At 43.6% G+C, this 26,111-nt stretch overlaps 2 protein-coding genes across 2 annotated transcripts; one reads left to right on the plus strand and one right to left on the minus strand.

Annotated features, from left to right (window-relative positions):
• Positions 1–5,342: 5,342 nt before the first annotated feature.
• On the minus strand, positions 5,343–8,273 carry LOC105909828 (potassium channel subfamily K member 15-like). The gene is made up of 2 exons (XM_012838491.3): positions 6,977–8,273; positions 5,343–6,750 (listed from the first exon to the last, which is right to left on the minus strand). Exons 1-2 carry the CDS (start codon positions 7,254–7,256, stop codon positions 5,711–5,713), a joined length of 1,320 nt encoding a protein of 439 aa, XP_012693945.2. The 5' UTR covers positions 7,257–8,273; the 3' UTR covers positions 5,343–5,710.
• Positions 8,274–22,181: 13,908 nt separating this feature from the next.
• LOC105909868 (opioid growth factor receptor-like protein 1) lies at positions 22,182–25,883 on the plus strand. The gene is made up of 8 exons (XM_012838535.2): positions 22,182–22,539; positions 23,123–23,221; positions 23,339–23,377; positions 23,574–23,622; positions 23,707–23,785; positions 23,885–23,951; positions 24,088–24,236; positions 24,438–25,883. Exons 1-8 carry the CDS (start codon positions 22,225–22,227, stop codon positions 25,723–25,725), a joined length of 2,085 nt encoding a protein of 694 aa, XP_012693989.2. The 5' UTR covers positions 22,182–22,224; the 3' UTR covers positions 25,726–25,883.
• The last annotated feature ends 228 nt before the right edge of the window (positions 25,884–26,111 follow it).

The raw sequence follows: 26,111 nt of genomic DNA on the forward strand, positions 1-26,111 counted from the left end.
TCCCTTCATTAAGATATTATGTGTTTTCTATTTCTGGCTGATAGAGGTGGCACAAAGCAACACAGAGAGGAATACATTTCTTACGGAATGACACTAAGCAATTAAGACAGCCATTAAGCTGTGTGGTGCTTGCTTTTGTAAATATCTCGCCACCTCTGTAATTCCCATGTCAGACTCACTTACCTTCACTCACCAAACACCCGACAGCAGAAACAGCTTTAAGAGTTAGCATTTTCTTGTTTTTCAATAAACCCTTTTTGTGTTCACACAATGAACACTACAGCTGCGGCTATTTACTAATGTAACTAGATATGGTATTTACTAATGTAACTAGATATGGTATTTACCAATGTAACTAGATATAGTATTGCTGAATCAAGCAGGGGAATATATGGCACAGAACGCTTACTTTGTTGAATGTGTATCATCATGTGTGGTGTGTGTGCTTTGTCAATAGAGAGATTACTGTTAAAAACGAATGGTAGTGCTCACAGATCAGTAGTCCTCACAGTACATCCTCCCAAAATATGAGCGAGACCAAACCCGGTAACTTCTAGAAAAGAAAACCTCAGGTTATCCTCAACAATCCCTGTCTTGTGAAATTTATAACAAAACTTTTAAAAAATTCATTGTGTGAGAGAGCAAGTTATTTCCAGTTTATTGAATTCCGAACACTCTGGCTCGACGTCTTTGGAGTAGAAAGAGATGGAGAAGCACAGAGCCCCTTTTGCTGAGCAGGACATGGCACGCAAAAGAGAGAGAAGAAGAAGGAGAGAAACAAAGATCTTTCTGTGTTTATTTCACACGCTGACTGTAACGCAGAGCCAGGCCTTATTCATTATTAACACCTTCCAAAGTTTCACCCTCAGAAAAATGTCGCCTTGCAATTTACTTGAACCAACATTTCCTCTCCTTTCAGTGTCATTTATTCTGAGTGTAAGCCACGGGCACAATGAAAATACCCTTTTAAAAACAGGGCCGGCTTTGACGAGTTTACCATGAGCATATGTGTGTGTGTGTGTGTGTGCGTGTGTGTGTGTGTGTGTGTGTGTGTGTGTGTGTGTGTGAGAGTGTTGGGGGGCTGAAGCACTGGGGTTCTGTACTGCACAAATGGAGAAATCAGGCAATGTCATCAATTATTCACACCTCCCTGTCTCTGTTGGCATGGCACATACCCCACAGGGTAACATAAAACTGTAAACGCGGTGGACAAGGGCAGTGCGGCACAAGCAGAAATAGCTCAATGAAATGGAGTTTCAGAAGTAATGAGGAGCTGGAATAGAGTGCAAAGAGGGGTCTATGGCAGAGCCATTTGTTAGGAGATAAAACCCTCTGAATTGTCATCACTGCAAAGATGCGGAGAGGCAAAACAATTGTACTACTCGTTTTATGCGTGAGTGTGAGTGTGTGTTTTTTTTTTGGGGGGGGGGGTCTTTCTAAGGAGTGCCACTGCCCCCTGCAGCCATATCGCCGTGCAAGCAGGAGTCAACACTCAGGGTAATTCTCTAGGGTTAGGATTAGGCCAGGCGCAGTGTTGCAGTCGGCATGTGAAACAGACATGGAAAGATGAACTTCTCTCCTCTCTCTTTGTGTGTCATGGCCACCTCAGAAAAAAGGCCTTTTTTCCATCCCTCTCTACTCCTAAGTTGTCAAACTATGCCTGTCTCTCTCTCACACACGCTCTCTCTCACACACACATACACACATATATGCTTAATCTTACCCTCTCTCACACACACTCTCTCTCACAAACACACACATACACACAGATATGCTTTACTCTTCCCCTCTGTCACACACACTCTCTCTCACAAACACAAACATACACACAGATATGCTTTACTCTTCCCCTCTGTCACACACACTCTCTCTCACAAACACACCCATACACACAGATATGCTTTACTCTTCCCCTCTCTTCCCCTGTTCAGCTAGGCTGACTCTTAAAGCTCAAGAACCGATCTAGGCCAAGGTCGAAGAAAAAGCACACTCTTCCCAAACTCCAGCAGCCTACCAGGTGCCTTCTTAGACCCTCCGGGTCTTACTTTGTACTCACAACTTTAAAGCTGTAGACAAATAAAGGTGCACCCAAAACAGAAAACAATCATATTCCAGCAGAGCACCTCTGCCAATGAGTGATGAGGACCCTTCAGGTGAGAAGTCTCTGTGCCCGTTCAGGGCTGTCAGAGCACACAAGGGCTCCACATCACTAGTTAATTCACTTTGGATAACACTGCCCGTTAAGCGACTACACGGGCAAGAAAATGAAGTCTTTACTGAAGAGAGATGAGGTTTCGCAGCCCCCGACGTTTGCACTGGGCGGCCAACCGTGAAAGACAGACAGCCTGTGCGGAGGCCACACAGACACAGACGTAGAGATCGGCCGGCCGGCCAGGGCCAGCGCAAAGGCAAAGGCGAAGACTCACAGCTGCAATGCTAATACCCTGGATGTGTAGATGATTTAACAAGGTTCATTAGTTACAAAAGGGCCCAGTGTGCTACTGTACATGCCGCAAGTGAAGATTAATTGGTCCTGTTTATCCTCCAGCAGAGTGCATCCTGCGAGCTTGTATAAGTGTTTCATCATCATATTAGTCCTTGATGTGCGGAACAACAGTTTGTAATGGCCACGCTTTCAGGAGTCGCGTGCTCCACTTCTCGTCCCCTTGTGGCAGCGAGCTGTGTGTTTTCCTGTGGCGTGCTTCTTGCCAAGAAGTCATAAACATTTACAGCAGTTCCTTCCATGTGCTACATCCTTCACATTTCTGGTGGCCCCCATGCTTCATTCACAGTAGGCACTTTAAATGTGTGTCGACCATTTAAAACAAACAGTAAATGGGATGTTAGTGGGCAGTTCATAGTGGGTAATAACGGGTAAACAGTGGAAAGGTTTGCACTGGAAACGAAAAGCTGATATCAGTTCAATCCATTGCTTAATGAGTTCCTCTGATATACGCTATTTACGGAAGCTTTATGCTGCAACTGGATCAATAGTACAAACAAATTAATGAGGGACCTGTGTGCGTGTGTGTGTGTGTGAGTGTATTGTATTTCCCAGCTGTAACAATTGTGTGTGTGTGTGTGTGTGTGAGTGTGTGTGTGTGTTTGTGTGTGTGTGTGTGTGAGTGTGAGTGTGAGTGTGTGTGTGTGTGTGAGTGTGTGTGTGTGTGAGTGTGTGTGTCTGTGTGTGTGTGTGTGGGGGGGGGGGTGAGTGTGTGTGTGTGTGTGTGTGTGTGTGTGTGTGTGTGTGTGTGTGTGTAAGTGTGAGTGTGTGTGTGTGTGTGTGTGTGTGTGTGTGTGTGTGCGTGCCTGGGTGTATATGTGTATGTGTATATGTGTGTGTGTCTGTGTGTGTGTGTGTGGAGTGGAGAGAAATAGTTGGTAACTGAAATGTTAAACCTGAAAAACCAAGGCAAGTAGAACAGCCAAAACCCGAACGTCAGCATTAGTCTACATGACACAAATGTTCTGCCACTGGAGTAAAAAACGAGAGTGAGGCTTCCTTGCTTTTTGAAAGCATCATTATTTAAACAGATCCATTTCAGGGCTCAGGGCAATATGGGGTAATCAGCACTGCTATAAATCATTGCTGGTCCAATGGTGCCCCCAGATGGCAAAAGGTATAATGACATCTTTCATAATGGGAGATGTCACTACGTTAGTGATTGTGTGTTGTGCACAGATTCAAATGCCATCCATTCTCAGAATTACAGAGTACAGCATTGCCTTGAGGTAATGACTGAATCAATTGTTACAATTCAATTAACAATTTACTGCTCTGATTCTTCTGTGAAGATGGTAGTAAAAGGCAGTTTTAGTGATCTTAACTTCCTGTATCCTAGTGGTTCCTGGTACCGGGGTCTCTTATCTGTGAGACAGCATCCGTCTCCATCTTATCTGGAACTGGCTGTGCAGCTGGTATTTGTATTGCTTAGCATTGTGCCACTGTCACCATATGACATACTGCCTGATGACTAAATGATAATGTATAATACAGTGTAGCATTTCACTTACGCACACTATTACAACACTGTTATAATATTATCATGTAGAACTATCATCAGTTCATATTTAGAAAAATGACTGAAGTTAACTGCAAAAGTCTCGATCATATCACTAACTGCCTTCTGATTTGAGCAACTAGTACATTCAACCAAGAGGCAATGCTGTAAGTACATAGTCAAGAGTTTACCCCTTTAACCATTATGCTATCAAACCTCCAAGGAATACCAAAGTATGAAATAGCCGATTTTGTATCACTGTCAATCTAATTGTCAATCAGTTGTAAAACTGTCAATGTAGTTGTTTTTCCTGCATATGGTTAGATTGTTGTTTCATTATTATATATTTTTCCCAGGTGTGAACCAATCGTCACTCGTCCACAAGAACTGCTCCCATCACTTGTCCAGCCCTGACTTTAGTTGAGGCATATGCAGCACACCTAACTTTAACACCAGCTGGGAAATACAATGTTACCAAGGGAACAAGCCTAAGCCAATGAGCTTAAAGCGGCGAGAGGACTTCAGCTAATTCTGTCTAGCTGTGAGACAGCTTCAGGTGACAGGGAAACAGACAGACACTCAATATAATTACTCATACCAGTCTGGGAGGGCACAGCTGCAGCAGTACTGTTCAGGCCCTGGACTAGACTGACTCTCTGGCAGTTTAAACAGGGATTTAATGCAGAAGCTCCCCACAGATTTGTGGGTAACACTGGAAGTCTGCTTAAAGTCATACAGGCCAACCCTTGTCTGCTGTATCTCTAACCTATTCACTTTGGCTTGGAAGGAAATAACATTTGGATGAAAATCTTTTCAGATTAAACTTGTATGCATGAATTTAACATAACTACCAATACATTAGCTGAATAATAAAAGATTCATTTTAAGATATCAAATGAAACTCCACTGCACGGGACATCTCTACTGCTCTTTAGAGAAGCCCTTTCATCGTTAAGTCTAGGTGTGAGAACTCCAGAAAGGCGATGGTGACAGACAAGGGCTCAGAGGAAGACCTGAAAGACAAATGAAACAACAGATGAATATTTCCTTCTTAGCTGAGTGGGGTGGGGTTTCCTTGTGTCCTTCATCTCGTTTTAAAACAAACAACTCAATCAATCAATTTAATATCTTCTAAATGACTTCCTGTAAGGATAAGATAAGGATATGATTGTGTTCCTCGTTAACAGGCTATGTTTGGGTGCTGACTCGTGATAGTGACATCAGATCAAAAACGAATTACTGAACAGTAATAGATAACTTAGAAAACAATAACTTGATGACAAGTTCAGACCTAAACAGTGCATCATTTCAGTCAGCGGATATTTATTGTCATTGTAGGTGGTCTAGGAATACATTTTTGAAATGTACAAAAAATCAGTGCAAATCTGTACAATTTTGTGTGTAAAACACAGAAAAAAATAAATAAATTCTTCCCAAATTGAAAAGACAGAAGTACAGTAACACATTATCAACAGCAGTGTCTCGGTCATGTCAGGTTATGCAACTCAAACATGGTGAACCACATGTCAAATACAGGACCAGACGAAAGTGTCCCTGTAGCTCAGCTGTAAGGGCAAGTGGTAGGGCAAAGGGCTAAACACAAGGGTCATGGATACCCAGAGCGCAGTCATACTGATGGAACTTTGGTTGAAAGTGCCCTCTAAATTAATCAAATGGAGATGAAAATGAAATACAGGTGTTTGGTCCAGCTAGATAGATCTCCTGCGTGAGTATATGTGGATGGGGGTGTAATGTTGCCTCAGACACGGGGAGCCACTCGGGGACGAGTGGGTGGAAGTGGCCCAGGAGCTGTGGGAGGGGAACCCGTCCACCCTGTAGGAGATGGAGTTGTAGAAGACGGGATTGGCATGGCCTCCCCCGCGCAGCTCATGCTGGGAGGACAGTGGACTTCTCTCCCCAGTCTGAGGGCAGCAGAGGGAGAGAAGACGGAACGGTGATGATGGCCTCACTGGGGTCTTTCTCTTCCTCTTCCTCTTCCTCCACGAGGCTGACTCCCGAGGATTGTTAGGGGAAGGGATCAGGTTGGTGCGGCTGCTGCCCCCATCGACAGGCAGAGAGAGGAGACTGTTTCCGCGCGTCCCGTTCTCCGCCAAACCAGGCAACTCAAGCGCCTCCTCTACCGTCTCCTCTTTCTTCCCACGGCCCGCCGTCAGAACCACCACACCCTGACCCTCCTCCAGGTTATCTCCCTCCGTCCTCTTGTTCTCCTCTTCCCCTCTCTGCTGTCCTCCTCCAGCCCCCTCCACCGCCGCCTCCGGGGAGCTGACGGTGAGGAAGCGCAGCACCACCAGGTTCAGGAAGGCCCCGATCACCGTCAGCCCCACCAGGATATAGAGAAAGCTGAACGCCACGTAGAGCATGTTTTTCTGCAGGTCCTCGCGCTTGAGCAGCGCCACAAAGTCGCCGAAGCCGATGGTGGTGAGCGTGATGAAGCAGTAGTAGAAGGCGTGGAAGAAGCTCCAGCCCTCGAAGTAGGAGAAGGCGGCGGCACCCACGCACAGCGCGCCCAGGCAGGACAGGAAGCCCACCAGCACCATGTTGCCCATGGAGACCTCGGTGCGCCGCAGCCCCAGGCAAAGCTTGGTCCGCCTCAGCAGGTAGCATGTGCAGGCGTTCATGCGCTCCCCCAGGCTCTGGAACATTACCAGGGTCAAAGGGATGCCCAGGACAGCGTAAAACATGCAGAAGGCTTTACCCGCATCGGTGCCTGGGGCGGCGTGCCCATACCCTGCAGGCAATTCACACACCAGTCATATTTAGAGAAATGAAAGAATTGTTATGGAATTGTAACTGGAACAGGAAAATGAACTGGGAAAACACTGACTACATTTCAGGAAACAAGTAACAAGGCTTGTTGGACTGTAAATTGACTTAAATGTATGCATTATACACAATGTAGGCTACTACATAATTATACTTTGTAATAAGCAGTCGTCCAAAATATGGAGTCTTACCTATCGTGGTGATAACTGTGATTGCAAAATAAAAAGACCCAGCGAATTTCCACTGTCTTCCCCCTCGATGAGGTTCCAACTGCAAAACCACCTTTTCAATTTCGCGGTAGTCGTCATCAGAGAACCCGTATTTCTTCTTCAGCTCGTTAAGTTTAAGCTCCAACATCTTCTTTCGGGAATTCTCAGTCTCAGACTCCAAAGCATCGAACACAGCGGCTCCAACAAGTAGGTAAGAGAGCATGCAAACAATCAGGCAAACAGTCCGAATGTTCTGCTTCATCTTCGGAGTTGAAAGAAAATTCGAGTGTGGTACGTGAGAGTGGTTGTTCCTTAAAACTAGGTGGGGCACCGCTTACCTCTCGGAAGAACATAGTTTGAAAGCTGTAGGGATTTAGGATGCTGTCCTGTTTGGGAAGGGAGGTGATGTTCGTTTGGGCGCCTCTCCAAAAATACACGTGGTAGAGTTGGTAAGGAGGGGCGTAACCGAAGAAATTCAAATTAATACAAGTGAGTGGCTTAAAGTGTAAATTCAGTGAACTCCATTATAAATATCCTGGTTTGCATTAGTATTCTTAGCCCAAATTGGAACAGAACTATCAACATCTTTGACTTGATTATTGAGTTTCATGTCAATGTGTCTTTGGTAGCACCTTTATAAAGTAGTATAATGTGTAGCGCGCTTTCACAGGTAGTCCTTAGTTGACGCTGGCCAGGGTGCTGAAGCATCGATGAACAAACACTTATGCAAGGTCCCGTTCGATCATTATTAAAATGACAGCATTAGACTGCCAAGTGCCAAACATAGTTTATTAGCGTTTGTTCAACATCATTTCTAAAAAAAAAAAAAAAAAAAAAAGGTATGGAGGAGTTGCTAGGCTATCGCTATATCACGCTATAAGTGGAGAGACATCTTGCTGGAGACAGCTGGCCTTTACATACCCCGCTGTCTTGATGGCTATGTTTTATCTTGCTTGCATGGGCGAAGTATTCACTGCACACGCGGGTAATGCATTTCTGTGAGCAATGGTGAGGTGGACTGGCTGGTTTGACCTTTAAGAAAGCACATTTAGTCCCAGGGTGATAAATACACCCTTTATTGTTGTTAACGAACGAGTAAGACACTCCAGACATAACGTGAGTAAGTGCGATTGAGAAAGTGACCATAACGGGAAGATCGCTTTTTAAGACCTTTCATTTCATTTCAGATTTAAACTTCTGTCAGCTGAGGATAGGGTCTAATCCAGTCAGAGACAGCGAGTGCAAAATGCAACCTTTACACACTTGGGTTATAGGCCCACTAAAGAGAACGTTTCAACGTTAAAACTATTTGGCAAAAAAGTATCTTCCTTATAAATGTTTGGGTTCTACCTAAGGCAAGAGAACACGGGTGGTGAAACTGCAAGCCAAACGTCCTTTTAGGTTGTAGCCTAAGATTGTAACATCTTCAGAACAGCAGTTGAAATGACATTGGAGCCTTTTTTTTATTTGTATTACTATGGTTGTATGGTTGTTTATAGGCTTTTCTATTCTATTCTATGATTTCAAGCATTAAACATATATTTCACCGTAATATAATTTAATTCTCAGTGAAGGCCTACAGATATGCTATGTAATCACTTGTAGTAGACGATCAGAAATAGCTAACACAGCAGCTTCCGCACCTGAAAGACTCACTAGCCATGTGGTTTTTATGACCTTTCCATCACGAGTATTATTATCTCTATTAAAATCTGCATTTATGGCCTCACTCCTGTGAAACATATGGCTTTTCATGCCCCTCCTTATGTGCTGTCATTAGCACGGTGAGTGCCTCCTTCTATCGCAGGCAGTGTAAACTCCCCGTGGCCTATCATTCTGCTGATACCAGTAACACAAGAAAGAACATGTCTTTTTGTTCTGTTTACCTTCTGTCCGCACAGCATTGAGCAGAGCCCTGTGATTAATTAATGTGGTTGCAACTCTATGAATGGTCAGTCAGCTTTGGAAAAAAAAGAAAAAGCCAAACAGGTTTACTTTCAGAGACATTGGGTACTTTCAATAGAGACATGTGTACATACTATATTCCTGATTAGATATGTGTGACTGGGTCTTTTTGTAGCCAATGAAGCATACATTGAGTCACCCCATCCTGTTATGTAATTTAATGAGAACTTCTTTGAACTCTGCTATCTGTTTAATGCCTTGTTATGCCATGTTTTTTTTAATGCACGCACTGAACGGGCAGCTAGAAGGCCGTGAGGAGCAATTTGCTGAATATGACAAAAAGCGTATTGAACTACAATCACAGCTGTGTGCTGATCTTATGTATTCAAAGTTAAAACTCAGGGCAATGACGATTTCTACATTACGCACATAAACAGATGTTACATATTACAGATGTTTTTGCATCATATGACACTCTTTTGGCATCGACAGTGAAACAGATTTCCTGTTGTGATGAAGACTATTTGCATGAGTCCCACAGGCACACACATACACTTTATGTCAAAACAACCCAGACCCTGAACTTTACCACAGAGGTGAGCAATACAGTCAAGCTTGTTAGCCAAAGGGCAAAGCCACTGAACTTTAATTTCCCTGGACCCTCACCTTTTGCAGGGAGGATGGATTCCCACAGTGCACTGCCAACTGTGACATGCGCATGAATGTGTAATTCCAGACCAACGCACTGCTGCTGCTGAGCGGCAAGGCCCCTGTTTCTACTACAGACATGTAAAAATGCTCCAGATAAAACATTTAAAAAAAGAAATGTGACAGTGGAAGAGTTCTCAGAGGACAAAGCACCAAACTAAATGGGGAAATGAACAGCATCAAATGTAGCGCATTACATAACAGTGTAGAAGTCGTTTAAGATGCACCTTTAAGGCCTAAGTGTTCCGATCAATCAAGATAGATAGATTTTGCCCTCTGGAGGGGGTCCGGGAACATGCTCCTCAAGGGATGTTTTTTAAAAAAAAAAAAAAACATTTTTTACAGTTTTAACAATTAAATGCATCGGTCTGAAATTGGAAGGGCTTCTTTGATTTAAAATGCATTTTTTTTGGTTTTCTTGATTCAGAATCTGGACTTTTAGCCAGCAATGTCTTATAAATATGAGAAGTAATAAGGCAGTTCAAACATGCCGATGACTTGCACTAAAGCAACTTTAAGTGTGTGTATCACTATCATTAGAAAAACTTCATGGAGATAATTTTCAAACACTGTTAATGACTTAAGAATATATGAATCAAGTGCCTTGTATTTAATATATTCCTTGTATGAATCATGTGCTTATGAAAGCAGGAATATGGCTTTGCTGTGTGTGTTTGTGTGTGTGTGTGTGTGTGTGTGTGTAACTTAGATTAGGTGCCACTTAGTCTGCATATGTACAAGAGCATGTTTAGACCAGAGGTGATAAGAAGGGTCGAACTGTGCTTCTTCCGACCTTGTGCAAAAGGTCCATCCTTGCCTCGGACGTCAGAAATCCAAATTTTCATCAAAACTCATAGAAAAACTTAAAATTCATTGAAGGTAGAATGAAAGATGGTGTCAACTAGACATGACATAATAGATCAGTTTCAGTGAATACCGTATTACAGGGGTCGGCAAGTAACTTGAACTTGGCCCGTATTTTTCCTCTGGCGGGCCAGAGTCTGGGTTGCTGCCTATTTAGACGCTGCGTGTTGCAAAGGACTGATGGTTTGCCCCTTAGACTGTGCACGTGAACAGCCCTTTCGCTGCTGCTGGGTCATTCCGTTAGTGCATGCACCCCTTATGGCTCCACTTGTACAGCCAATCAGAGTGCAGTCTGGGGATGCTTGCACTGACGGTACCCAGTGGCGGGAATAGCAGATCAGTGGACTGGCGTTACAGATACAGTATGGTGTTGAGATTTAATTATAAAGATTAGAGTGAGAGAGTGTTGGAATTGTGTGCGTTCAGATACCTGTAAGTATCTATAATGTTCCTTGGTTATGTTTAGTTTATACTGTTATCAGTCTGTGTTTGTTAGACAGGTCATTGATGTTTTAAATGCGTTGTATGATCGCGGGTGCATATTTAATTAATGCCGGTGTCGCGGTTACATTATAAATGTGGACGTAATCTTTGTTAGCGAACTAATGACATGTTTAACAATTACCTGTGCTGTTTAGCAGCTAGAATGTGATAGACTACGTGAGTTATGTAGGAAGTAGTGTCACTTTTGTAATGTGAGAATATTGCTAGTATTAATGTGAGGTTGTGACTAGCCTTATATTGTGAGATGCCTACTAGTATGATTGCTAAGTATCTCTGTTGTATTCTGTTTCTTTGCAGAACCACACACAAGTATATAACCTTACCACACACACATACACAAATACATTTACTTTGAATTCCATTCCATTCATCTCAACTTTGTAATAAACCTCAAGTTTGGATTGTACATCATCTCAGGCATTTTAATCAGATGCACCACAGTGGCTTCTAAGCATTTCTTACCAGACAACATAGTCTCCACAACAAATTGGTGCCGAAACCCGGGAAGAGAAGTTGCTGTTGGGATAACCCAATGATGTACGCCGACCAGTCAAGCCACGCCGCCGATGCCCGGCCCAGCCGTGAGAGAAGGCCACCTGCCTGGTTCGCAGATTATACTGTCTCACACCCCAATTACAATCAGCACCCTCCACCTGCTCAATCAGTGCCTTACCTAGTGGGAACCCAGGAAAGGGATTACGGTGCGGAGAGGTCAGCCGGGATGGTCCCTCTAGCCCTACAATCGCCTATACAGCAGTGGGCTGAAGATGCCAGTGCCGCATTAAGGAATCCAAGTCAGCCTGTGCCATTCAGACCACAGTATCAAAGTTCTCCTGCCACCACTAGTGCACCAGCACCAGAGGCCACATCAGTCATATTGGAGGCTATCAAGCAGCTCCAGGAGGACAACCAGTGCATTATCACGTGCTAAAGGAGGAGGAGGATGATTGGCCACCGCCACCACCTACACCACCACTGCTGCAGCGTTCCAGTCCTCAGTATGGCCAGCCAAAGGAAGAGCAGGATTATTTCCCACCACCACCACCTCCACCAGAGTATGTGGTCCCGAGGCCAGCACCTGCTGCAGTGGCACACAGTAACATGGTGGAAGAGCTCACAGAGCACATGAAGAGGATGGGAAAAACACCACAGGGCCATGGAGTGCCCACAGCCGAGTACTGCGAGCCATATGAAGGTTCTGAAAGTAATTCTGTCTTCAGCATCCCTGCCACACGCAGAGAGTCAGTGGCCCTCCAACAGAACTTCAGAGGTGATCAGCAAGAGCGGGTGTATCGTGGACCTAAACCCAAGATTCCCCACTTCACGAAAGCTGACCCAAGAGAGTTCGCCCGGCTAAAGATAGCGCTGGAAAACCTATTGCCTGCTGATGTAACAGAGCGCTTTAAATATCAAATATTAGTAGACCATTTGAAGTTTGAAGAGGCTCTCTTGATTGCCGACTCCTACACTAACTCAAGGCAGCCATATTCGGATACAATGGCGACCCTCACTGAACACTATGGGCAACCACACCAGCTGGCTCTGAGACGCATCGCAGAACTGATGGAAGCCTCAAAAATCCGCACTAATGACGCTGGTGCCTTCAAGAAGTTTGCGCTGCGAGTGCGGGCGCTGGTAGGGATGCTCGACCAGCTTGGTGATAGTGGCAACATCGAGCTGCAGTGTGGGTCACATGTGACCAGATTGCTGCAGAAGCTCCCACAGGACATGAGAGCAGAATTTAAGAGGTACCTGTACCCTCAACGTATCCGCATCCCAACTCTGCTGCACTTTGCTGAGTGGCTAGAGTACGAGCTGAAGATGCAGGAGACTGTGTTTGTTGAGACTCTCAGTGGGAGTGACAAAGCAGATGGAGACACGAAGAAGGAGAAACGTAGGGATTTTAAGTCCAACCGTCCTACCAGCATTCTCCATGGAACAGATCAGCCTGAAAGTACGACTGTCAGCGAGACACCCCCGTCATCCAGCAGTAAGCCAGGTGAGAGACAAGCATATTGCCCATACTGCTCAAATGATCAGCACTACTTCAATCAGTGCTCCAAATTCAGTCAGCTGAGCACTGAGCAGAAGACTGCGTGGGTGAAAACAAACAGGAAGTGTTGGCGCTGTGGACGTACCCACCAGGCCGCACAGTGTCGACTAAAGACCACCTGCAAGAAATGTAAAGGGAAGCATCTGGAAGCCCTCCATGATGTTAATGCCAAGCCAGCCCCCGAGAACAGTTCAAGCCCTGTCAGTAAGTCAAATGATGTGTATTACCTGGACCGACGGTCGGGTTGCAGTCCAGCGAGGTTGAAGGTGAGCAAGGTGATCCTGCACAATGGTAAGCGTAGCCTTGAGACCTACGCCATATTGGATGATGGCTCTGAGCGCACAATCCTACTTGCTACTGCTGCACAGACCCTGAAACTTCAGGGAGAACCAGAAGATCTCGCTCTGAGGACCGTGCACCAGGATATGAGAGTTATTCATGAGTCATGTGTGTCATTCTCCATATCTCCTGCCTGCCAGCCACACAGGATCTTCAAGATCAGTGGAGCATTCACTGCAGATGAACTAGGTCTGGCAGAACACTCTTACCCACTGAAGATGCTGCAGAGGAAATACAACCACTTAAAGGGCCTGCCACTACAAGCATTAAGTCAGGTCCACCCTGTCCTTCTGATCGGTTCAGATTACCCACATCTGATTACCCCGATCGAGCCAGTGCGACTGGGGCCCCCTGGTGGACCCGCCACAGTGAGGACCCAGCTGGGCTGGTTTGTGCAACAGCAGCTCCAGCCACAACAGTGTCTGCATGTATCCACATTCTCACCATCCACAGAGTTGCTCCAGCATGTTGAGAAGCTATGGCAGCTGGATGTTCTGCCTTACAGAAGCGAGAAGTTGGTGTCCCGCTCCCGGCAGGACAAAGAGGCCATCGGCCTGCTAGAGGAGAGAACGGTGCGTATGGAGGTAGATGGGATTCAGCGCTATGCCACCCCGTTGCTGAGAGTCAAGAACATGCCGACGCTGCAAGCACCAAAGGAGGCTGTCCTTACACTGCTCAGCAACACTCCAGAGACCATCAGCCACCTACCAAAGGATGACATCACGAGCGGTAAAACCCTGCTGGAGATCGCTGTGGATGGCCCATGGAAAGATGGACCAGCATTCCTATTACAACCACCGGAGTTCTGGCCCACAAAGCCAGCTGTGGGTGAAGTGGAGGAAGAGGCTGAAGTGCGTAAGCCCACTTTCTGCAGCTATGCCACAACAGTGTCACACGCCTCACTTCCAGATCCAGGACAGTTCTCCTCATTAAGGGACATGCTGCATGCCATTGCACTTTCCAGCCATGGGGCGGCCGCCAGCCAAAGTGGTTCAACTGCTGAGGACTACAGGGAAATAGAATTGGATGTCATGCGACAAGCTCAGCAGGATAGCTTTGCAGAAGACTACGCCCACCTAGCTGCTGGCAAGCCAGTTACAACCACTAGTAGGCTGATTACTCTTGCCCCTGAGTACGATCAGGCCACCAGGTTAATCAGAGTTGGAGGACGCCTTCGCTGCAGCGAACACATGGAAGCAGAGTCTATCCATCCTGTTGTCTTAGATCCAGCTCACAAAGTCACAAAACTTCTCATCCATGATGTGGATAAAGACCTGAGGCACCCAGGCTCTGAGCGCCTCTTTGCAGAGATCCGGAGGAGGTTTTGGATCTTACATGGACGTGAGGCCGTTAAACGGCATCAACACTCCTGCCCGGACTGCAAGCGGTGGAGAGCCAAGCCATTGGTGCCCAAAATGGCAGACCTTCCCCAAGCGTGGCTCCGCTTGTTCAAGCCCCCCTTCTTCTCCACAGGAGTGGACTGTTTTGGGCTGTTCACAGTCAAGATTGGACATCGCAATGAAAAAAGATGGGGGATACTGTTCAAGTGTCTGACGACACGCGCAGTGCACATAGATATCCTGGCAAGCCTGGACACTGATTCCTTTTTGATGGCCCTGCGCAGATTCATTGCGAGAAGAGGGAAACCAGCAGAATTGTTGTCTGACCAGGGCACGAATTTCAAGGGTGGAGAGAGAGAACTCCGTGAAGCTTTCCAGGCGTTGCATCCTGGCCTAAAGGAAGAGCTATCTGTGCACCAGATTAGCTTCAAGTTCAACCCTCCTAATGCACCTCATTTTGGGGGCATTTGGGAGAGAGAAATCAGGTCTGTGAAGGCGGCCCTGTATGCCACTGTGCAACCCCATGCAATACAAGAAGAGGTGTTGCGAACGGTTTTGATTGAGGTGGAAGGCATACTAAATTCCAAGCCACTTGGATATGTGTCTAGTGATGTGGCTGATCCAGATCCAGTAACCCCAAATCTGTTGTTGATGGGGCGGCTGGACCCATCACTGCCACAAACAGTTTATGAAGAGTCAGAGCTTCTGAGCCAAAGACGGTGGAAGCACTCACAGATCCTTGCAGACCAGTTCTGGCTGCATTTTATCAGGCATTACCTCCCAGCTCTCCAAACCCGCTCTAAGTGGCATAAGGACACGCCAGCCCTGCAACCTGATGACATCGTCATGGTGATGGATCATCTCCTACCCAGAGCACTCTGGCCTGTGGGCCGAGTCACCAAGGTGAACCCTGGAGTCGACGGTCGTATCAGGTCAGCGGTGGTCAAGGTGAAGGACAGACACTACCTCAGACCAGTTGCCCGCCTCATCACCCTTCCTGCCATCCCGGACATGGACTTAGAACCATCCAGCCCTTCTGATGAGGGCAAACTTGGCGGACCAACTTTGGGGGCGGCTGTTGCAAAGGACTGATGGTTTGCCCCTTAGACTGTGCACGTGAACAGCCCTTTCGCTGCTGCTGGGTCATTCCGTTAGTGCATGCACCCCTTATGGCTCCACTTGTACAGCCAATCAGAGTGCAGTCTGGGGATGCTTGCACTGACGGTACCCAGTGGCCGGAATAGCAGATCAGTGGACTGGCGTTACAGATACAGTATGGTGTTGAGATTTAATTATAAAGATTAGAGTGAGAGAGTGTTGGAATTGTGTGCGTTCAGATACCTGTAAGTATCTATAATGTTCCTTGGTTATGTTTAGTTTACACTGTTATCAGTCTGTGTTTGTTAGACAGGTCATTGATGTTTTAAATGCGTTGTATGATCGCGGGTGCATATTTAATTAATGCCGGTGTCGCGGTTACATTATAAATGTGGACGTAATCTTTGTTAGCGAACTAATGACATGTTTAACAATTACCTGTGCTGTTTAGCAGCTAGAATGTGATAGACTACGTGAGTTATGTAGGAAGTAGTGTCACTTTTGTAATGTGAGAATATTGCTAGTATTAATGTGAGGTTGTGACTAGCCTTATATTGTGAGATGCCTACTAGTATGATTGCTAAGTATCTCTGTTGTATTCTGTTTCTTTGCAGAACCACACACAAGTATATAACCTTACCACACACACACATACACAAATACATTTACTTTGAATTCCATTCCATTCATCTCAACTTTGTAATAAACCTCAAGTTTGGATTGTACATCATCTCAGGCATTTTAATCAAATGCACCACAGTGGCTTCTAAGCATTTCTTACCAGACAACATAGTCTCCACAACACTGCGATAGGTGCCCCTTACGTGACCTCACAACAACTAGGCAGGGTTTTTCCTGGGTCAAAATGGGTCTTCGGTCCTCCAAAAAAAAATGTGCGCGCTGTGCGCGCAGTCTGTGTTACCATGTCACCTGGTAGCTTACATTTTACCATTTCATAAATAATGAGGATATGCTTCAGGAAATAATTTTGCTTCAACTTTAGATTCAAATAGATTGACAATAGTCCAAGCCCCATGGTGCTATCATGTATGGTTCAAAGATTATTAAGGTTTACCTCTTTACATATATATGCAAACTACTGAAATGTATATCAATAGAATCTAGAACTAACCAGTGGTCAGAAATGGAACACACAAATTATGAAAATCAAGTTTATCTATTATTACTATTCATTTTTATTATACAAACCTACATACCATTATTTTTGTTTTTATTATTAAAACTGTCCACAAATATGTTTAATAGTGTGTTTAACTTCTATTGGCCCACCGATGGAGGCTGCGTTGGAAATCAAACTTTTGTCAGCATTTTGAGTGGACATTTCATTTGCATTTGTACAGGTGTATTCGTGCACGTCGGGCTGGCCCTCGCAGCGGAACGACAGTTTACAACCGCACCGGTTTATCAATGATAATATTAATTCGAGATGCAACACAAATATATCCGCTCTCCTCCGAACGAGCTGAGCTTTCATTGATAAACCAATGCGGTTGTCTGCCTCTCCCGAGGACCCGCGGTCTACTGGTACTCGTTCAAACGGGTAAACAAATCAAATAATAGCCTACACCTGTGTAGGTCCTCAACATAGCAGATATTGTAATACATTAAAAGCCATGAATACTGAAAATGGAATGTTATGCTCAAAATCACCGCCGACTGATGAAGTCAGGATCCATACGAAAGTTGAGTGATTGGCAGTTGGCCGCTCTGTCCATTCGCGCACCTCACAGTTGCGTATTGTTCAGACAAGAAGACACGCTTATCAACTCGATTACTATTGATCAAAACAGAACGAGGTTTCGGCTGTAGCCTATACTTGAAACATACTATTGAGACCATATTCGAACATGCATTGCACGCGTGATGAAGGCGCATCCCACCACCTGAGCGAAATAATTCATATCTATAAATAACAGGTCACCTTTATTTTTTTAACCAGATTTGTAAACAGGTCGCGATCAATATTTTGCAGTACAATAGGCTACCTTGGTTAAAAATCAAATTACGGTAGATGCATGCTAGCATTGCGCTAAATAATTAGACAGCTAACATTAATTAGTGGTGTTAACATAAAGTCAGTTATTGTATATGGCATTAATATTATTCTAAAACACCTTCACTAGTGGTTTTAACCAGATTTGTAAGCAGGTTGTAAACAACATTTTTGAAGTGCCTTGGTTTAAAACAGCTAAAAGCTAGCTACATTAAGTTGCTTGCTCAAATCTCAAATTCAAACCAAGTATTCTCTAAACTGGCAAGCTTGGAGCAGCCTCTTTTCAATGATTGGCTCAGGGGGTGGGAGATGGGACAAGCTGCTGCCTTGAAGTCGACGGTGAGGGCTCAAAACACCATTAAGCTGAATTGCGCCATGAATGACAGCTTTTTTTTTATTTATTTTTTATCGCGGACTTTTTTTGGTGCCTTAGGCGCTCGGGATTTGTTGTAGGCGCTCGGGAAAACGGCTTAGGCACGCGCCCAAATTTTCTCTATGCAGGAAAAACCCTGCTAGGGCTACATGGAGAATGGATAGGTCTACTAAAATAACTAATGATAATAAACCATGTGAATGAGCCCATTGGTGGTCTGTTTGAATAATTTCATTATTTTAATTAACTCTGTCAGCCTCGCCTATATTGTGAATAATAGCAATGATGGACTTCTTTCAACATTGAGCCTCCTAATTAGACCTAGGCTACTACTTGGAGTCTATCTTAGGCTACTTTTATTTCGAAGCAAAGAATGAGCTGTTAGCAAAAGAATGAGCTGGGAACTATGTCTTTGTCTGAAGAGGAAAGTTGACAACCAAAACAGAGCCTATAAAGGGGAATAGAAAGACAATTTTGCGTTCATCTTACCCGGTTTCACTAATGGAAAGCCCATGTGTCATATGCAACACAATAATCTTGTTGCAACACTTCTGTCGGGCTGAAGTTCAGTTAAAGACGAGTGGTGAAATTAAGAATGCAAATCATGGTGCCCTGGTGTTCTCTCTCATTTCTGCTTAGCATCAGCTTTCCTAATTCGTGAGCCTGTCGACCGAAAAAAAAAAAAAAAACTTGGCTACGATCGGAATAATCTGACGGGCCAAAAGAAATAGCTGGCGGGCCAGAATTGGCCCGGGGGCCACCTGTTGCTGACCCATGCCGTATTAGATCATGTATTGTGGCTGGCATTCTAATTGCAATATGTGTGCTTTCAGTGGAAATGACAAGACAACCTTTAATTTGTCAGTGAATACTGATACTGATCTCACAAACACATTAGTCCTGGGCTGTGTTCGGATTCATAGATAGCTGTCTAATCCTTGATCTCTTGTTAGACAGGTGTCTGACGAGACAGGTCCTTTCGGGGGAAGGTATCTCAAAAACCTTTCATTTCGAACAGTCTATTAAGATAGGATGTACGGCAACATGACGCTGTGTCATCATCCTGTGTGTGCTTATTTGCTAGCTAGCAGCTACTGTTAGCGACCTGGCTAACGGATACATTGCTAACGAAACAGACTATTTTTGTTAATCAATCATGACATAAGTACATAGTACACTGTTTATTTCTCGGTAACTTTTTAAAAAATTACCAAAAAAAGCAAAGAAACGTACATCGGTGAATACTTTTGTGGAACTTCGACGATTTCATCCGCCATCTTTTTTTAAATTTGTCTCCGGTTAGGGAATGGCGCAGAGAGTTATGGGTAATACCTGCCCCCATAAGACAGCAATGAAAAAGGACCGTTATGTGACGTATTTCAAGGTATCTTACTAAAGAGGAAGAGAGGGTTTAAGACATTTCGAACAGTCCTTGCTCTCTTAATAGGAAGGAAGGAAGGAAGGAAGGAAGGGCGCATTTTAAGCCTATTCGAACAGGGCGATGGTTTCAAGTTCCTTGTTGCATCTAACAAAGGGGGCAGCGTTTGCAGTTGGCTGACTGCATAGAATTAGTTTCAAATTCATAATTGTATCTCTCCTAAATAAATGACTACCAATTGACTTCACAAACCTGAATCGGTTGGTCCAACCTTAAAGCAACATTATGTAACAACTTTATCTTAAAATAACAGGTTCAAAATAATTTTGGTGGTACACTGACTTGTAATTGGAGAATTACGTCTGTGCCACTACCACCATGCCAAATACGCCTATTACACTATGTAACTTTGGTAACTCACGAGAACTACGTAAGGCTTTTTGGCACCACCTCATGCAACAAGAACTAGACCCATCTGCTAGCTATATCTGTGTTCTCTAAGTGCCCTTCTGGTTTCTTTGTTTTGTTTTTTAATTGGTCACAAATTTTTGTTGGAAGGCAACAGCGAGAGACTGTTGTATTTTCAATAATGAGTGGACTCTCCTTGCTCCACCTGAGATAGGGCCAAGTGATGGCAACGTAACTAGAAACGTCATGTTACAACTGTTTCCACTCGACTAGCCAACAGTGTCAAACAGGGATTAAAGTATTCCGGCACCGTGCCGGATTTCCGGCGTGCGGTGTGTGGCTGCGAAAAAAATTCTTATATTAAAAAAAAAAAAAAAAACACGTCTCGATATCATCACCATCACTTTCGAGTTTATGAGTTTGTCTGCCAATGAAATGAAAGGAGCACAACTCTCCCGCTCTCAAAATAACATTATTAGCCAATCAGAAGTAGATTGGGGCGGGTCTTGGGGAAATGTGCTTCAAACACCGACTTTTCTCTATCGCTCTGCCTAGCGTAGATGCCCGAGTAGAGAGACACCACACCAAAGGAGAGTAGGATGGAAAGTAAGTTCATGAAAATAAATGGCGCTGGGCATGGATAGAAGAGATGGGAAGGGAAGGACAGTAAGCCTTTTGGTAGTTGGTGTAAGAAGTTAAGAGAAGCAGGTGCTTGCTTCTGCACTTTGTGCTCGAGAAAGCTAATATAGCCTATGCAACTAGCTAGCTCTCCAACACACAACGCCTTTACTGGGAGCAACATCCACAGCTGATGTACCGGCATCAATAACTGACCGTGTGTGTGATGTGTGTTTGACTAAACTGTCAATATCCAATCAGCATGCCGCTATTTTAACACACACGGCATAACACCAGAGTTTAAAAGACGTATTTCGGAAAAGCTAAAAAAAACCCGGCATGTTTTCCTTAAATGTCGACGAAGCCACCAACAAGTACATGGACAAAGTCCTGTTTTGTATTTATTTCCCAACATTAAAGTTACCAGTTCTTGTAACATTTTAATGTTTTGTTTGTTATTTATTTTATTGATATATTTTCTATTAATTTCCTAGTATTAAATTTACGATTATTTCTTTTGAACAAAGTAATTATGGAAATGTTGCAATATAAAACTACATTATTATCTACAGTTCACTGTTGCACTTTAACAGTTTAAAAAGTAAATCGCTGTCCTTTTTCATATATCCTCAATTAAATGGTTGCAAATCAAATCTTCTTCCACTGACATACCCTTATAACATGTCACCTTGTAATTGTAAGTCATCTTGTAACCTTTCAAGGACAAAGCTTAGCAGCAAAACTTGATATCAAAAGAAATCGTAAATGCCACATGTGTTAGTACCATATTGTAGTGAGGTGGAGGACTATTACTGACCTTTCTTGGGATTGCAGTTTCAAAAGTCTCACCATAATCTGCAATCATTCATTTCTAAATGTTTGTTTGTTTGTTTATTTTTTTTTTACCCTGCAAATGTGTCCATGCCACGGGAAGACACCCCCCCCCCCTCCCACACACAAAAAAAAGTTCAGGCTCAGGATTTTTTTTTTGCTTTAAACCCTGGTGTCAAAGGAATGTGTGTAGACTCTCCTTTGTTTGTTTACAGTCTTCTTATCCTAGTCATCGTATGAACCATCCAAAATGTTCCCACACATCAGATTTGAAAGACGCAGTGCCTCTCCAAACTTGCTTCTCTCTGTCTAGCTATTGCTTGCCATGGGCAAGTTGGAGCTGAGATCATTATCTTTTTAGTTTCCTTCCTCTTCTCCAGCTCCTATTTTCATACAGAGCACTGATAGGCTACAGGAACATTCTAAGGCTCCACTGAAGTGAGTGCAGTGCAGTAAGCAAGTGATGAAAATTCTAGGTAATTGACAGGCATACCGCAGTTCACATGTGCATATTGAACTGTAGGGATCGTTAGACTGCCAAACAGCTTTGCAAACGTGTACAACCTGTCTATTAAGGGGTCTTACTATCTCAAAGTGAGCAACACTCCGCAACTTTAGGGGGAGCTCAGTAGCAAAAAATATTAACTCTAGCATAATGAGGTTTAAAGGCCGACTTCAGAGGTGTAATATGCTCTTAATATGTAACCCTGTTTTACCGGACCTGCCTCTCCAGTGACGTCCATTTACGGAAACTAACACAACTTTCGGTTTCCTTTCTGGCTAACTAAACTGTTTACATGCCGGGGCGTTATCTCTTTCAGCGGTTGGTGAATAACATTGTATATGTTCTCTCCTACTTGCCCCGGAGTGTGTTTTTTGTGTTACAACGACTTATTTCAGCTATGGCTAACTTTGGTGCTCTCACGCCCGACACAGACAACTCTGAAATAAGTGATAACGCAAGTAGGCCTTCTGGGACAAATTATTGCAAAGACAACGATTCAAAAAGTTGTGACAATCAAGACAACGACAGTGACTCTGACGATTCATTCACTTCGGAGTATGACTCTACGTGGGAAGAAGATGACAAAATTAAGTCGGACACAAGAAAGGTAGGCGTAGGCTTTCTTAATTAATCAGTCAGGCTAACGTTACAGTAAAACTCATCAAGATGCACAGCTGAATGTTACCTGGCCTATGCTGCTTGTCCTATTTTTTAGTAACATTAGGATCTTGAAATCACTATATTTACTCAAATGTGACGATAATGTCAATGTTGAACAAAAGCGAAAGTAATTTTGCCTCAACATATGACCTTTGCTTCAGTGTCGTTGGGCTATTTCAAGTTTATGTTGCCTAACTTCATGCATGCTGATGTAGCACCGTGTTGCTGGTATTAATAGACACCAGCATCTTATGATGATCATTTAGCTACTGGTTACCTTACGAGGTCTGCCTCTCCACTTGTGGGAGTTTACCGGTAGTGTCAAGTCAAGTGTCAAGTGTGTCGATAGAGGGCACTAATTCATCACAGAATAAAGACTACAAGCATAGATACAAAAGGGTGTACTCGTTTAAGGTACAGTTCAAGGTATCCAATAATCATAAATACATAGCCTACATACAGTTGTTTTAAACTAGCCGTGGTCTATTACCATTAGGCTACTATTGTTATTATTATTATTATTATTACAGACTCAGCCCAGGACAGAACAGCGCTGGTGGGGAGGCTGGTCAATGGGCAGAAACACAAGTGCTGCCAGGGACATGCAGACTTACAGACACGACTATCCAGTGAGTCATATCACAACATTTGCTCAGGATTTATTATTTTTATTTTCTTTAATGTCTAGTTACATATTTTTCCATCCATGACCAAATTGTGCCCACATTTTGTATGCCTACCACCAGGGTCAGGAGGATCCTCCACCTTGTCAGGTCTTTACACACGTATGTATACATTGTATTGTTCCCATTCAGGCTTTTCTTTCCATGTTTTTTTATTATTCTTTTTACAATTTCATTGTGAGAGTAATACAAGTTGTAAGAGAGGCAATATATACTTTAAGAATCGTTCAGCATTTTCCCTGCCAATTTCAGTAGGGTTTTGTAACCTTGTGAACTGTGGTGTTTATCATTTTTACAGCATCCTAATTTGAAGTTCTACAAAAACGAGATGGCATCTCAACCTGACGGTAAGGCAAATATATAATCGGAATTCCATTTTTTATTAAAACCCTTCTCAAAAAGACATTCACTTATGTCCTTTTCATTTTCAGATGTCTCCATAGAAGAATTCCATAATAATTGGAGGGGTGATTATTCACGCCTGGAGAGGAGCCACACATTCATCCAGTGGTCAGTTAGTTTGTGTAAATATAGCTCAGAATTTTGCATAGCATTTACCATCTAAAAATTGTAATATAAAACAGTGACCTCATCATTTTATTATGCTAGGTTGTTCCCAATACGAGAGGATGGTATGAACTATCAAGCTTATAAACTCACAACGGATGAGAGAGAGGTTTGTTATATATAAAGACATGCACAGTGTACAGCACATCTCCATGCATTGAAAAAAACACCTTTACAATAGAAATAATATAAAAATGGTCACTGCATTAATCTCTGAATACGTACTATTTTCTTTCTTCTTCAAGGCATTTATTGCAGATGAGACAGCGAAAGAAAGACTGAGAGAATCGTATGAGCTGATGCTGGATTTTTATGGCATGAAGCTGGTAAACTATCAGACAGGGGAAGTGGAAAGGGCTGAAAACTGGAGAGAGCGTTTTTACAACCTCAACAAGTTAGTTGAATGACCATTGTTTTCTTATCCTGACCATGGAGGAAAGATGTTCTCCTCAGTTCAACTCTCGATTCAGTTTGTTGCTTACAGGCAATGATTGCACTAGTTACAATGAAAGCTCATTGAAGACACTTTGGTAAAAGTTTCCAGATACCAACAAGTAGTTAAACTCTTAAGCTAGTATTCTTCCTTTCTTGACAGGCATACCCACAACAGTCTTCGCATCACTCGTATCTTGAAGTGTTTGGGCACCTTGGGATTTGCACACTATCAAGCTCCACTGGTTCGCCTCTTCCTGACGGAGACGCTGAAGAACGGGGAGCTTCCAAATGTTAAGAGGAGCGTTCTGGACTACTTCTTGTTTTCTGTCCTTGACAAAGCACAGCGCAAAGAACTAATTCGAGAAGCCTTCACAATGTTGCACAAGCACAAGGGAAACAGAAAGAACACAGGGTCAGAGAAATTTGTGTGGTGCCCTAAGCGTGTCCAGAAAAGGTTCCTGGAGGAGCTCAAGAGTGAGGAAACCAATACAAACAGAGCCGGTGATCAGAGTCTTGATCATGTAGATGAAACTCAGTCCACCGCTGAGGGAAACACTGGTGAGGTTGAGAAAAATGATTCACAGTTGGAAGGTGTGAGTAAGGAAAGTTCAGATGTGGAAATGCAGGTCCCCACCGACGACAGGCCAGATAGCCAGATAGCAAATGAAGAAGCTCTTGCTGGTGCCGATTTGGCCGAGGAGTCTTTGGCCAGGAAGGATTCAGATAAGAATGATGAAACGTCACGCACTATAGGAGATGGTGAGACAGAACATACAAATACTGAGATGGCAGGGGCAGAGGCGCAGAAGAACATAAGTGACAAACAAGAGAGACAAAGTGCAAACAAGTCAACTTCTAGAGATGACAGCTCAGTCAGTGGTTCTTCAACAGATGAACTATCAAGTACAATGCAATTAAATGGCGAGGATCCCACACAATATCCCACAAAGCAAAGTAATGCTCACATTGTAACAGAAAATGAAGCAAACAGTGAAGATCTTAAAACTTTTCAAGATGACAAACCTGAAGGGTGTCCAGAACAGGGAAAGGAGGAAGTCAGGCCAGCAGAAGGCCCTACTGGTCCTCCTAATATCACAGATGAGTTAAATAATGAAAACGTGTCTACAGTGTGTCATAACAGTAGGGTGAAGAACCTGTCCAGTTCCTCAATAGATGGTTCTGATAGTTCTGATCCGGATAATCCAACACCACTGCAAATGGATCTGAAGCTGACTACAGACAAAGACACTGATAAGGAGAAGCCTGTTGAATTGTCAGTTGAGAAATCCAATGAAAAGTACAACGAAGATGAGATGCAAAATACTGCTGTGAATTCAGGTACTCAGCTGGCAAAAGAGGATCACATTGGTAGTCAGCAAGCTCCTCTTGGGAATCAGGGAGTTGAGACAGCTGTTGTTCCTGCCAAAGATTCACCAGAAGTAGAGTAGAGTTCAAATGTAATCACTGATGTCTTTGGCAATGAGGATCAAGTACACACTGGAAAGAATTCTTCAGAGAATGATTTATCTCTTTTCTATGCACTGTTTTTGAGTTTGAGTAGGTTCTAAATTGTGACTTGATGAATGTAATAAATGCATACACACAAGTGCTGTGGTATTATACTCCCCTTATTTTCAGTTTATTGATGAATCAGTGTTAAATAAATAATATAATCCACTCAAAAATAACACTGCATTACAGACTACTCTTAAAACACAAAATATTTTAAGTTTTAAAGTTTATACTTGGCTGGTCATAGAAAATCCGTAGGTCAGGATCTGAATCGCTTTTTAAGTGTATTAAAGTTATACACTTGGCTGGTCACGGAATCAGT

The sequence above is a fragment of the Clupea harengus genome, chromosome 5, assembly GCF_900700415.2.
Source record: "Clupea harengus chromosome 5, Ch_v2.0.2, whole genome shotgun sequence".
NCBI lineage: Eukaryota > Metazoa > Chordata > Actinopteri > Clupeiformes > Clupeidae > Clupea > Clupea harengus.